Below are 15114 nucleotides of genomic sequence, written 5' to 3'. Positions count from 1 at the left end.
CCGCCTTTTACCAGGATGATGGACAGCTTTCCAAAACGACCCCAATGCGTTTACCGCCGATTCCGGTGGTGCGTTGTTGATGCTCAGAAGCACAAGGACATCTCCACAAAGACGCACTAGTAACAATCACATTGCCAAAGGCACACAAGGTTGCTGGAGACGCCATCACGTACCCTTAGTGTACAATATAAACGGGGCATATAAAACATGCTAGGTAACGCTTACTGACATACTCGTAGAAAATTCTCCGGTTGGGTAGGCCACGATGCTCATTTTACAGAAACTAAACCAATAACAATAAAATACACACACACTCTTTTAAACCTGTCTGACTAAGTATTTTTTACCCATGATTCTAATTATGTATTGTATGTGCATATGTGTGTGTATTCATGTGTGTGTGTGTGTATAAATATATATATATATATGTGTATGTATGTGTATATGTTGTTTCTGTGCCTGGCATGTTTGTGGATCATTGCATGGGTTGTTATACTAGATATCTATGAATTTCTGCTCTCTTTTTATCACACTTATCTACTCATCACTCTTATGTCATGTCTCTATCAAACTATCCTCCATTCTCACTCGGACTCATCCCAAATCCCTTCGACCACTTTCATCTCCTAAATATCTCTGCCTAAGCTCTTCCCTCCACCTCCACATCTAACTCACCAAACCTCACTCTACCTCTGTGACCTCCCACACAACCCTACTAAATTCTCCTGCATTCATCTCACCCTGCTACTATGCTCTCCCTAACCCTTCCACATCCTCTTTCTCCTCCGCTCCCCTTTTATTCATCTCAAGCCTTTGGATTGAGTAAATGAAGGATAAACTCCCAACTAACACTTCTGGATTTCTTTCCTCCTCCACCCCTCCATTACTCCAGTGAATCTAACTAACAAACTCTCATATCCGCAACTCAAATTAACTCATAATAATACTAAAACTGTACTCCTTATTTAAATTATACTAATCCAGCACTAATTCTTGTTGGGTACCGGAGTAGCGTGCTACTCATCGAAAAGCGCTGATATTTTACGTATCTTATGAACTTGTCCCCATCTTACCCAGTTTGAAAAGCAATGGCAAGAATAGCAATGGCTTTGTCTGAAGTTACGGGGATGAATCAATGGAATACTCCAGTGCAGTGTCTCCTAAGCCTCCATCCCTGACCAAGTGGTTCCAAGATAATACTGCGATTTGCCGATCTGGCTTTATTGTTGACAAAATGGCTTATCACACGACCATGGAAATCTTTGACATCGTCGAGATTAGATAATGGGCGGGACGAGGTGGCCCCCTGGGGTCTTGCGGAGAGCAATGCTCTTTGTCTCACGGAGTATCACAGCCTCTGCAAAAAAAAAAATCTCCCTGGAATAGGATGCTCGTTTAGAGTGGTTTAAAGTGCAGGACACGGCAGCAGACTAACCATCTTTCATACATATTTTTTGCAACTCCCCCATTGCGGGTGAAGTATCATTAACAACTCCCATTGTACCTGGTGAGCTTGCAAATACTGCTGTGGCTGATCAACGATAGTTGGTGGTGACTTGATTGGAGCCCTTTGCCCCCTGTCCGTTCAGGTATACTATCTCTTTTACCTCCTCTTGCATGAATATATAATTTCTGTGTCCCTCTTCATATTGTTATATACTTGGATTTCCAGGCTTAGGTGACGTGGCTATTGGGGTGGGGATGGTGGGGGGACTGAAGTTTATTGTTCTTTATTTATACCATTGCAATATATCCTACAATATTTCTGACATTACCAGATATCTATGTAACACTATTTGTTTCAGAACTGTTATTATGATGCCAGTCGCTAATGTATGCATAGTCATGTCTCAACAAAATACATTAAAGTTTGTGTTAAAAAAAAAAATCAATATGTACCAAAGCTTTTGGATTTGCAGAAGGGCTTGGTTTGCTGCTGAGGCTGCTGTTTATCTTGGAGGACATCAGTATGCCTATATGTTCTTATTTGTAGTTGCTGTCAGTTTGGTGATATATGGGTGGCTAAACAGTTAGAAGGGGGATGTAGTGTTTAGTGTTATCCATAGAACAACAGTGTGTGTTAGGACTGACATTTTGTTGTGATGTGACAAAAATACTACTTATGGGTAGGAACAGGCAAAAGTTCCTAACTTTTTTTTATAAAATGCGAAGTGTGAGGTGGTTCTCATGCCTAAAGACTGACGGCATTTTCATCTTTTTGTGATTTGTCGTGTTGTTCGTCTTGGTTTGGTGCTCTGTGGTGCTGTCACCTCTATGTAATGCATATCCTTGTTTTGAGCAAGCTGGGGTTTGCTAGTGACGTTGCCACTGCATGGCATGTGTTTTGAGTATAAGGACGTTTGTGGCGATGTATTTATTATGCAAAACGTGTGGTCATTTGGACTCGGCGGGAGTTTAGTAGTCCTCTCCTCGCCATACGAGCTGTGTCACGGTTTGCATCTTCGAAGCATGGAGGGGGTTGCTGATGTCATCGAATGAGCATTGTACTTTGAGCAGGTTGGGGTTCTGTAGCGATGCTGTCATATATGAGAGTACTGACTAGACGATGTTGAGGAGTGTACCATGCTTTCAAGCACTAAAAGTGATCTGTTTTTCTTCTGATGGGGTTTAGAATGGCTACTTTAGGACCTCTTCAAAAGCTGACTAGACAGATCAGACCAATAGTTTATAGAAAATATAGACTAGAACTTGAAAGACCCCCGAGCTCTACTGTGAAAACTTTTTTTTTAATCTCACTAATTATCTTAACTTTAAGTTGTTCTCACTTATTTCAATGTTCATATTGTAGGAGTTCTGGGAATAAAAAGCCCCTTTAAATATTTAAATAGGGGATTGGTGAAGCTTTGTCAGTACAGTCTTTGTTGGGGCAGGGGGCGGTACGGCGCTAATGCCCACCCCCCTACACTAATGACGTTCACGAAGCAATTATCAGTGTGAGGCTCCACAGTGGGCTGTCACTCAGACATCGCCGTGGCAGAAACTGAGAGTGTGTGTTCTACTGGTTATGGGGGCTCGTGATGCTGCAGACATCACGTTTCTCTCTCTTTCTACGTATGTAGTAGATATTTAAAAGCCTGATTGGCCACTTTGAAATCTAACCTTCATCAGCCCCAGCAGCCAGTGTTTACCACTGACTGTACCGTAAACAGCAGACAATCCCCTAAACTGTACCCACCCTCAAGCAGTTATAGCCAGCATGGGTCGGCACAAGACGGACAGACTGACAACGAAACCGCGGACGATTTGCCTTTCAGGAGATTGAGATTTCCGGCTCTCTAGACGTTTCCTGAAAAAATGTTCGAATCGGAGTAATCAATCAGACAAACTTAACGAGAGCCTGGCTCTACTCCAGTCAGAGGATTCCTTCCGGGACACTGATCTATCAAACAAGCATCTGATTACCCAGAAGACCAGTTGCCCTTAACTATGGTCAAACCTTCAAAGAGCCATTGCCCTAAATTCTCAGGGGTACTACAATATGTAACAATATATAAAATAGCCAAGCTAGTCAGTCATACTACACACAAAGCTTCAGCACATTTTCATTTCTCTCCTGTAGTGCTCTTAACGATCCCACTTGGGCAAGCAGTAATAGTCAGCATGGCTTAGTTGTGATTAAGCAACGATCTGTTACAATGTTAGGAAGTTCTTCCGAACTTTCTGCGGGCTGCAATTTCAAGATTTCTTGTTGGGCATCACAGGGTAGCTTTTTTATTAGCAGGGTTTATATAACATATTCTTAAGTAGGTTTGGGTGTCTGTCTATTGGCTTGGTTTAAGGTCTTCCTGATAGACAGTTTCAGAAAACACTTCGTCAGAAAAACTTGGATCACTTTTTGTTAGTCAGGACTAGGCACATCCTGCTATCTTGGTTTGCATAACTTGCTGATAAACAGTGTACGTGATATCCTGTGAGGTGCGCCCTTATGATTGGATTCAGCCTCTGTGTCACTCATGGATAGCTAGGTGACGGTAGCCTCCTACAGCACAGCACATAAAACTTCCTGTTCTGAAGTATAGGTTGCCTTCATTTGATGTCTTTGTTTCCCATTGGTCTAAAGATAAGGCAGATACATTGACTTATTTCAGCCACCAGATCTGGTGGTCATCTCGCCTTGGGCTCCTGGTCACTAAGGTGACAGATAATGTTTCATCCAGATGTCTGTCGAGAAATCCGTAACGGTTCTCAGCAACTGGAGTATTTGTAGAAAGTTTTATGGTTTCAGCTCCCAGAATGTGTTGCCTTCAGAATAAGCAATCCGACCCTGCAGACCTGGAGGCAGAGGCGACGCAGTCACGCTAGAAACCCTTCAGTTTAGAGAGGCCTGTCCTATGAGGCCAACAGATGCTTTCATCACCCAGGCAACAGCAGGCAGCGTTGTGCCCCGAGGAGCAAGAGGCGGGATTACCTTCTGGGTCCCAAGCAACAGCAGGAAAGGACGAGAAACGCAACTCCCGAAAAACATGCGAATAGCATCAGAAAGGGGATCCCCAGTACTTTGGCTAAACCTTTTCACAGGGGGCATGTGAGTAATGAAATCATGGTAACAAAAAATGAACAGCAGAGCAGGTTAGCTATCAATAGTGCATCAGTTGCAATTTCACTGGGCCCAGAAGCCTGAGAGTGCCTCTGAAAATTGTTAAATTTCATTACCAGACAGCAAGAAGCTGTCCAATGTTCAATGCTTGTTCTAGGGTGATTGGTACACCCAAGCCACTGCCTCTGCACCTACAGTCCTGTCTAGGGTAAGAGACCATCTTGGTGAAAGAAAAAGGACACATGTAATGATGCCTAGAAGGGAAGAGGGGGCAGGGCAGCAAAGACCGAAGAGCAAAGAAAAAAAAACACAAGATTCTCCTGGCAACCTTCCCTCTAGCTGGCGGCCTCTGTAAATCCAGTTTTAATTGCCTTCTTTAAAAAGGCAAATTGAATTCGTCAAGATTCCTATCCCTGTCTTCCTGCCTGTGCTGCCATTGGATTAATGCCCCAAGGTGTTACTCAGCTTCTCAGAAAGGTCGGCAGCAAGTCAAGGCGGAGGATGAAGAATTGTGGATGAAATCCATCCGACCTGCAACCCAGAACGAAGACCTATTTACAGTCCTAGCCTTGAGCCCCCCAAGGGGACACACATGTTCTCCCTAGGGAGACTGCCTGTAAACTATACTAAGGGTGTCCAGTGTGGGTCTATGAGGGCTAAATCCGTGCCACATTAACCCCTAGCTGTGGTAATTAGTTTTATATTCATTCACTGTAAGTATGTATATTTTACATGGATATTCCGAACGACTAACTTCATGGACCCAGCCCCTCAGGACTTCCTTGTCACCCTTGTCTAATTATTTGCACTGTCCTTTGCAAAGCACTGGGTTGTCATTGTATTTGGTCATGTATATTGACAATCACAAGTGTGCAAGTGTGGCTTGCGCGATGGTCAGTTGTATAGTGCCTGGCACAAACTGAAATGCTTCTTTGCACTTTGATAATATGAATTATTATTTAACTCACCAGTATTCGTTCCATTTACCTGAATCTGTTATGCCGAGTTGGCACTATGATCTGGAAGTTGCACACTGATCTCTGCAGTGACCCTCAAGCACCTTTCTAACTGGACCAAGTTATGGGATATCTGAGTGGACAAGGCATGGAGTTTGTAAGCACACATTGTGCTGTCCATTGCTTGCTAGTTCAGGCTGACAAAGGACACCAAATGCCTCTACAGCATACATGACATGGCAGGAAGAGAACTTACTCTGAATGGAGCTACCACTGAGATCCTGATGCAGGGCGTTGGGACTAAGGAGATGTTCTCCCCGGTATAATTCATCTCCCAAAGCCCTTCAGCTTTGGGACGGTCCTCCCACATCTCAGAAAGTAAGAAACACTGGAACCATGTTTGACACACACCCAAAGCTGGAGTCAAGGCTGTCAGTTTCCTACAGACCGAACTCAGGAAAGTCCCGACGCTCCTTCACACCGGTCACTGAGTTCACAGGAGCCCCTTGCGATAGGGTACTTGGGTTCTTGCAACCTAATCTACTCTAGTCCTCTATAACAGCTCCCTAACAGACAGGAGTCTGTAGAAATCATGCTATCAGAATGTGCTCAAATATATGGCAGTACAGTCACGTGATAAGGCACACCCCTCCCTCCCAGTGCAAGGGTCATAGTCAAAACACTCCGAACGATGCTTAAAGCCTAGTGGGAGAAAGGCCGGCTTCTAAGCATTAACTGGCCTGATATTACACTCCTGCTAGGACATTAACCTCCAGACAATTCACACCGGTCGACTAAGAGGCCTTAAAGCAACAAAAACACAGAGGCAGGCAGTGGGGGCCCTGAGGCCCAGACCCTTGAATGCACATGATACTAGAGAGAGGGCAGAGCCAGCCTCCTTCTCATTAAGAGGCCAGATTCTCAGGGTAGTGCTTAGATGCTGTCTGCAGTGCCCACTCCATCTGTTATGTGCAGCTTTTATAAATACAGACAACTCGGTATCCGGATAGCAGAGGTTAATGAGGCAAAGGTAATATACAAAAATCTAGCTGTGCGATTAAAGATTCTAATGCCGGTCATAATTAATGATCACCAGCACTGTAACATGCAGCTACCGGAAGGTCTTTTGGTGCAGAGACTTCCCTCTATTTGAAAACACCATTTGAAAGTCAAAGAGAAGCCAGCTTTAGGTGCATGGAATATCTGGACAGTGCTGAGGTGATGTGAGGCTGGTGTTGCGCATGACTGTGCCTCATCTGCAATAGCGCTTTCATCAATGAGTACAGGGTCTTCCGAGCGGGAGAGGTGTGGCTTTAGCACCGCGAATTAAAAATAAGTCGAATAGCTGATTTTCCACTCACTCTTGTTTCTGCAAAAGCCTGGTACTCCCAACCCAAACCACTTCCACCCGCTGCCCTCTTCTGTCCATGACAATCCAGAAGTATCTTCTTACTCCAAAGATCACTGAAATAACGTATTCATCACTTGCTTTCTCTGTCTCTTCATGCCTATACAAATCCCTAATCTTGCTATCATAGAAAATCGCATTACTTGTTCCACAAAAATGTTTAATTTGTGCTTGTCGTTTCTGGTTTGGAGCACGGGCACTTATTTTTGAAGGCCGGCACTTATTTTTCTGCCTCAAGCATTTACTGAGAGCAAAAGGCACATATGAGAAAGACGGAAAAGGGAAAAACGAAAAAGGGTCACCCGGGAGAAAGCAGAAAGCTGCGAAGGGGCAGGAAGTGGCTGTAAACGGATTGAAGGGGCTCGAGATGGCTTCGGGATGACGCTGCATCAGTATTCCGTGTTCGCACACTGAACTGCGGCTGCCGCGTGTTTAGGGCTTTAAGCACCGGCACTTTTTTATTTTCAAATTGTGCACTGACAAATACGTAATTGTGTGTGATTGCTCGCCTGCGGCTGAACCAATCCAGCACCTTATTGTGATGTGCACAATATTCTTGCTCCTGCACCGATTCCGTACAGAGCTCAGTTTAAATAGCTCGGGTTTCAGTTCCTGGACCCCCTATGAATGGATTCAGGTCACAATTTAGGGTTAAGGGCGTCCCGAATTTTGGTGGTGGCTTTCGCCACCCAAAAGATGCACCTCCATATTTCATCTTCTTTAGAGGTTATTGGTAGGCATTTAATGACGATTTCAGGTTCAAGCACACGAGGTGACAGCTTCTGTAGGCATTCTGGGTCTTTCCCCCCACTATGCGTTATCAACGCAGCCTAAAAGTGTACATTACGGTTTGATTGATTTTAAGAGTGTAATCAACCTTTTAAGCAGTGAATTATCCTTCCCACTCCCCTCTTCCAGAATGTAATATGGTATCTCCGGGTAGAATGCTTCCCTCTTTTTGCAAACTGTGTATTCACCGCCATCCTGGGCGCAGCCTTCTTGAGGTTTTATGAGTCCCGCAGCCGCCTCTCGCTTATGAGAAAACGAAGATCAGATCTTAAAATACCTCACGTGAGGAATGAGGCCAAAGACCAGCCGATGGGTGACCTCGTGATTTATTCCCCCCACCCAGATTCACACCTTCCATTGGAACGCTGATTACTGGTATCGTCAGGTACATTGATCCGTTTGTACAGAGGGTGCCACCCTTTAATGGTCAGCAGGTAAACACATAAATCTTTCCGTTCAGGGCACGGAACCAGCTTCAAGAGGCCCTTTGTCCACAAGTATGTGTGTAAACTTCTTAAATATTGTGAAACGCCACACAATGCTCTTGTGTTGCGTCAGAGCGCTCCACCTCTCTGCACGTCTCTCCTGTGTGAGGAGCACGTGGTTCGCGTTGTTTCAGGCGAGACAAATGTAATGGTTAACCTCCAGGACAGTGGCTTCTTTCACTGCTGAGCAAAGGAGATCAGGGTGACGTTCATTACTCCCAAGCGGAGGAGATTAGGGTGGCTTCCAGTACTCTTCTGCAGAGTAAATGAGAATGATTTCTAATACTCTGTCCTGAGCAGGGGAAAGTAGAATAGTTTATAGTCATCATAACTAAAGGAGAGTAGGAAGGAATCCATTACTTCTGACTGGAGGTAAGTACATTTGTTTCTATTACTCCTAGCAGACAAGAGTAGGATGGCTTCTAATACTCCTTTGTAAATGCGAGCAGGATGGACTGCATTATTACTGAAAAGAGGAGAGTATGATAGCTGCCATTACTCCTGAGTGGAGAAACAAGGATGTCTTCTCTTGCTTCTGAGCAGAGGAGAGTAAGATGGCTTCTAATACTCTGCAAAAGCGAGCAGAGTGGACTGCATTATTCCTGAAAGGAGGAGATTATCATAGCTCCCAATACTTCCCAGTGAGGGACTAAGGTTGTCTTCTCTTACTCCTGCGCAGAGGAGAGTAGGATGGTTTCTAATATTCTTGAGTGAAAAAGAGGAGGATGGCTTCTACTAATCCTTAGTGAAGGTGGGCACTCTGCTTTCACCTCGGGGTTCTGAGTGACATCATAAACAACTCAAGCTTCAACCTCGTGGTCTGTTTGACATCATTCAGAACCCTTTGGAGAAAAAAATCCCCATATCTCACTGTCATCAATCTAAAATTCTAAATATGGTTTCTATTCTAATATTCCTTAGGAAAGGAGATAAGGATGATTTCCATTCCTACTGAGCAGACAGAATTAGGATGTGTTCTCGTAATTCCTGCGTATGCGAAAGTAGGTTGAATTCTATTACATTACCCTGAACAGAGGAGATTAAGATGGATACTAAAATACCTACGCAAGGTGGAGTAGAATGGATTACATTATATCTGAGCACAGGAGAGTAGGATGGATTCCATACCCCTTAGCAAAGCAGAGTAGGGTGGATTACATTTTTCCTGAGCTAGAGTACTAGGGTGGATTCTGGAACGCTTGAGCCGAGGAAGTGGGGTGCATTATCTTACTCCTGAACAGAGCAGAATAAAACGGATTGTATTGCTTCTGAGCTGCGTAAAGTGGGGTAGCATCTAAAACTCCTGGGCAAGGAATGGAGTATGGATCATATTACGCCTGAGCAGAGTGAAGTATATTTGAGTCCATTTTCTAAAGCATTGCTACAGATCATAGTAAAGTTGAATGGACACTAAAACTCATAAACAAAGCAGAGTAAACCTAGTTAGATCTTTCCTGAGCCCAGTAGAGTGTAAGGGCTTCTGGTGCTCTAGAGCAAAGGAGAGTAGGATGACCTCTAATACTTCGGTGCAAAGGAGAATATGGTGGATTACATTAGTCCTGAGCAAAGGAGAGGAGGATGGCTTCTACTAGTCTTGAGCAAATGAGAAAAGGCTGGATTCTTCTTCTTTTGAGCGAAGGAGAGTAGGATGTATCACGGTATGCCTCACAATGGAAGTGAGAATGATAACGCCTATTGCTACTGCGCAGAGCAGAGTGGCATGCATCACGTTACTCCTGAGCAGAGAAGTGAGGTTACTTCTAATACTCCTGAGCAAAGGAGAATTGAAAGGATTACACTGATTCTGAGCAGAGGAGGGTACAATGGACTGTATTACTCCTGAAAAGAGGAGAGTGGGACAGTACTTAATATCTATGATCAAAGGATTTAGCAGTGATAAAATTACTCCCCAGCAGTGGAGAGCAGAATGCCTTCTGTTATGCCTGGGTAAAAGAGAGTGGGTGGATTATATTACCCTTAAACAGAGGGGAGTATGCAAAGAGCGATATGGCAGCTTTCATTACTCCTGAGCACAGGAGAGTAACATAGGTTTCATTTCCCCTTAGCAAAGAAAAGTAGGGGGCTCCTAATACACCTGAGCGAAGGTGTATCGCATGGATTACATATATCCTGAGTTGCAAGGATTACATTACTCATGACTAGAGGAGAGTATGATGGATTTTAATACTCCTGAGTGAAGAGGAGTTGAATGGATTACAATACTCCAAAGTGAAGAGTTGCATGGATTCAATTACTCACGAGCTGATCAGGGTGGGGAGGCTTCTAAGGGGAGTTGAATAGATTGCATTACTACTGTGTGGTTAAGAGTAGGATGGCTTGCGTTATTTCTGTCAGGTCAGAGTAGGGTGAAAAATATGGTGTGCATGGTCAGAGACTGTGAGGCGCTTAGGGTGAATAGTATACAGCGTGAGAAGCCCCAGGTAGATGTTATTGCCTTGAGAACATATCCAGTTACTGTGAGGAACTTGAGACATATGGACAACCAGTGTGAACCGAGATTTCTAGTGGGAGTATCTGCTCTTCTGGGATGGGTAATAATAGCATCTGTTACATAAGCACTAACAAATGTCTTGTGGTGTGAGTTACACGAATTGAACTAACGTGATTGTTATATCAGAAGTTAAATTGTACCTGATCACGGATTCGTGATGCAGTGAAAACCAACTATTCACAGGCAGCGGAATACAACAGCCCTGGGAAAAAATGATGATTGATCCGTTCTTTCTGAATCAATTTTTGATAAAATTTTATTTTGTGCTCCTAGGGGGAAACTCCCTATGATGTCATCATCCCTCGAGCCACGGCAAACACTCAGGTGAACAGCACCAACTCGACCATCCGTGCCGAAGATGCCTATGCTGCGCAGGATGCCAGGAGATCACAGGTAAGGGGATCCAGGGGACGGCGACCAGGGAGTGCTCGATGATGCATAGAGCACCGGGCAGGGCTTTGCCCGGCTCCATTACACACAAGGCCAAAGTCCATACCGGGCGTGACGCCCTTGCTGCCAGAGATTGTTGGCTCTTTTCAGACATTTCTCACATAAAGTTATAAATACTCTGCTGATTTATGGCTCAGATCTGGCGAGGGTGATTAAGGTCGCTATCACATTATATGATATAATTGCGAGTTTGCATCCAGGTGCCAGCTGGCACTCATCCTCATTCCAAAAGCTATTAGATGTGTTTCCAAAGCAGGCTAGCTGTTGCCATAGGTGCCCGCTGGCAGGGCAGCACCGGGAAAGGCCAGTGGTGTAGCTAGGGACTATTAGGCATTTTCAGTCTATCCGGGCAATTCATTCAGTATTTGGTGGCGAAATGCCTGGTTCTGTAGATGTGATACCGGGGGCTGCCAGGTCCACCTAGCCTGTCTATTTATTTGTCTGTCGTAATGCAAAGTCACTAGTGAAGACCCCCATCACGAGGCTTTACAAATCCTGAGTAGGGTGAACATTCACATTTCTGTGCCTCTGAGATTCCCCTTCCCACCTCCTAAAGCACTTATTTCATTACCATTGTTCCAGAATCACAACTCTACCCTAATATTTTCACTGCCTCAGCTGAGCTCATAGACCCTGATGACTCTCTCACAACACCCCTCCCTCCCAAACTACACATATTTAAGCCCTCGCATCCCTCCTCCTTGAATGTCAATGCATCCTTTACACCATCGTTCTAGCTTTCCTCTTCAAGCTGTAATTCATCTGAAATACCCATGAGCGTTAACAACCTATTCATTCTGGGCCACTATTTGGGACACGTTGGTTGGGAATATTTTGATTTATTGTAGGCCAATCTGCCTTCCATAGTTTTGGCATGAAATGCATCCTTGTAGTTCAGGGTTCAGCAGCCTGTATTGGTGTAGACGTTGGTAGCATGATGCGTCCATGTCGTTTAAGAATTCTGCTCCTTGCATTGTGATTTTTTTGGGAAATTATAATTGCTTAGAGTTTGACTAGGGATTGGAAACAACTACGGTACTAAATTGTCTTTTCTTATCTTCCTTTTGCATCAGAACCCGTCCTACCCCAATGCCCGGTGGTGAGGGGAAGAGTCCCTGCTGCAGCGTTCCCAGGGCACGGCTGCCCAGCTTCTACACCCATTCTGCCATGCACCTAGCAATACAAGGATTGACAGACTCCAGGCTGGTGTCCTGGGAGAAGCTGATAACTCACACCAATCTGATGGTGTCTCCCCTCTTCTCTGAGAAGTCTTGCTTCGATGCAACTCCACCCAAGGTCATTTTCACCTGTGAAACTCCCTGCCTTTGTTCTGATTGAGTAATGAGTTCACTTTTTCCTCTGAACTTGGGAGACCTTTATAAAAAGCTGCTCTACCCTGCAACACCCCTCACCTCTGGCAGAATCCCCTAGAAGAGGGATGAAGAGGGCTGTCATCCCAGTTCATTGCCTCGACAGAAATTTTCGAAGATGAGCAAAGGTTTATATGTTGTCCTCTCGTTTTGTTACATCAAGCCTACCATGGCAGCATGTCTGCTTGTCCAACACTGCATTTCACTTCTGCCTCTAGCTCTCTCAGTGGCTTTCCAGCACCTGCTGAGGTTATTCTCACCCTTTCTCTGTGAGTCCAACCATTTTCTTCAGTCACTTGTTCTTATCAGGAGATAACTACCCTGAGCAGAGCTAACAGTCTCTGTAAAATGCCTATTCCAATAAGGTAACCATGGCTATTTTCAAATATTTAGACTCAGGAAATATCTTTTGTACAGAATGAAGTTAATACATTTTAAAATAATCTGATGAACTGGAAATGCATAAGTAGGGCTCTAAGAGCATCCTTTGAGGGTAAGTAGGCTGCTTGTTTGCCGATTTGCACAAATGGCTTCACACTAGCTTGCAAGGGTGCAGGAAATGTGCATTTAGCATCTGGTTAGTGGGGAGACTGTTCTGATTCATTACAAATGACAGATCATCTATTCTGAGGTCAAAGGTAGTTTCCTAGCATCTCCTTCACCCAAATCTCTCCAGCGATGGAATGGCTCATTCATTTTATCACCAGAACATCAAATCCAACATTCGAGGCACACAATATGATTCACTCATCCTCAGATCTTCTGCACATCCAGAAGCACATGCCTGTTGGGAAATGTAATGAGTCCTAGATCGGCTAGTCCACCTTTGATTGCAGACATCATATGCCGCCCTCTCTGTTGGAAGATATGTTCACTCTTGCAAGAGGCTGTGTGGGGAAATCAGTGTCCCTTCTCAATGCCCTTGATGTGCTTGTGGTGGGGATGATTGTCCCACATGGCACTGATGCTACTAGGTGTCTCTGACACGACACCTGAGAGCTGAATGCACTCACTGATGGAAGGTGCGCAGCGTGTCCTACCACAACATTGTAATCCTGGTATTGTGTTAATCAAGATCCAACTGCTAAATGCTAGAGATGCAATTTTATAGGCCGAGTACACTTGTTACACAAATGTATGTAGTTGCAAATCCATGGGGTACCTGGTTGCATGTTGGTCCAGTTCTTGGTTTCCATCTCTATGCGTTGGAAAAAGAAGGTCCATCATTGGTGACCGAAGATCCAGTGAAAACTGGGATCAGTAAGCCACGATCGGGACAAATACTTGATAAATATAAACCTTACTATGCAGTTTGCTTATTTGAAGAATTCATCTAGCCATCTTAATACCACAAGACTCATTTACAAGAAAACGTAGTGAAGTTTTGTGCTGTATTTATACTAAAAGGGTCTCCCAGTCTCTTAACTAAAAAACAAAAAAACACACCGCCTGTTCTCCCACCACCCAGTCTTCCTACTGGTAAGGTCGTTGCTGGACCTTGGGGGTTTAGCTCTGTGCAAACAAACAAAACGTGACACGAAATCGCGCCTAGGAAGAAGGAAAAGCAAGCAGCGACAGCAGTCAGTGTTACCTTCTGACCTGCTGTTAGAATGGCTGAATGTTACTAAAAGTTCTCTTATGCTCTAGACATGCTTCATGCAATATTTTCTAAAACACAGCAAATGCAGCTGGTGTGCTATAAATTGTCTTTCTTAGCATTTTTAATAAATAACAAAAAAATCAACAGACCAACAATGTTCAAAGTAAGCAATATAGAGTATATAAAGTTAAGCACTTATGAATGAAGACATCTTGAGATTCATGCCTCTTAACTGAGGACAGGAAATGCTAGGCAGCTAATTCAAGGTGCACGGGGCAGAGTCATTTCCTGTGCAGGTGGAGGGAATCATTGAATCAGAACCCAGAGCAGATGCTTCATCCCTTTTCATTCTGTGGCTCTTATTCTCGTAGGAAAATACAGGCTAACGACAAGGGATGGAATAATAAAAAATAAAAGGTGCAGGAGGGTTTAAGTCTTAAGTTCTCACCCATTTTGACACCTCAGTCACACCACTGGATTTCCAAAGCAGTGCCTTTGTATATACATAGACATTATATATTTATTCCATACTATATGCAGATGACCTACAATAATGTGGCCTTTACAGCTGCCATTTTGATGACTTTCAAATCATGATTTTTGTGCCAGTTGTATTTAGATACTATGATGTATATACCTATTATTATTTTTACGATTCGTGGAGAAAAGGGGATTGTGTGATTGTGTGCTCTTGTGTGAATATGTACATATGAATAAATTGTTATTTAAAGCTAAAATTGTTGTGTTCTGTTACTTGTATCGTAGAAACCCTGAACAACTTTAAAAATAAAATATTCTGTGGTGGGGAGGGTGACACGCACCTAATCTTTGTAAATGAGATTTTTATGTGTGAAGCAGCTTAGTTTCTGCTTTCCTTCTCAAAACACATTCCTTAAAGTCCATTTTCTGCCTGTCCCATTCTGGAAAAGTTAGTATTTCTGAACAGTTAATATGGTAGCCATTTTAAATCAATGACATGGAAGTAA

General features: G+C 43.9%; 1 protein-coding gene across 1 annotated transcript in view; it reads left to right on the top strand.

Moving 5' to 3' along the window:
* GPRC5C (G protein-coupled receptor class C group 5 member C) overlaps positions 1–14865 on the top strand; it is a 102936-nt gene extending 88071 nt beyond the window's left edge. Inside the window, exons 4-5 of the mRNA XM_069199790.1 lie at positions 10982–11101; positions 12232–14865. Coding sequence (XP_069055891.1) covers positions 10982–11101; positions 12232–12261 — 150 coding nt within the window. The 3' untranslated portion in view covers positions 12262–14865. The remainder of the gene's footprint in view (positions 1–10981; positions 11102–12231) is intronic.
* The last annotated feature ends 249 nt before the right edge of the window (positions 14866–15114 follow it).

This window comes from Pleurodeles waltl, chromosome 7 (genome assembly GCF_031143425.1).
Source record: "Pleurodeles waltl isolate 20211129_DDA chromosome 7, aPleWal1.hap1.20221129, whole genome shotgun sequence".
NCBI classification, from domain to species: domain Eukaryota; kingdom Metazoa; phylum Chordata; class Amphibia; order Caudata; family Salamandridae; genus Pleurodeles; species Pleurodeles waltl.
Note: the sequence above shows the minus strand (reverse complement) of the source record. Positions and strands in the feature narration are given on the sequence as shown.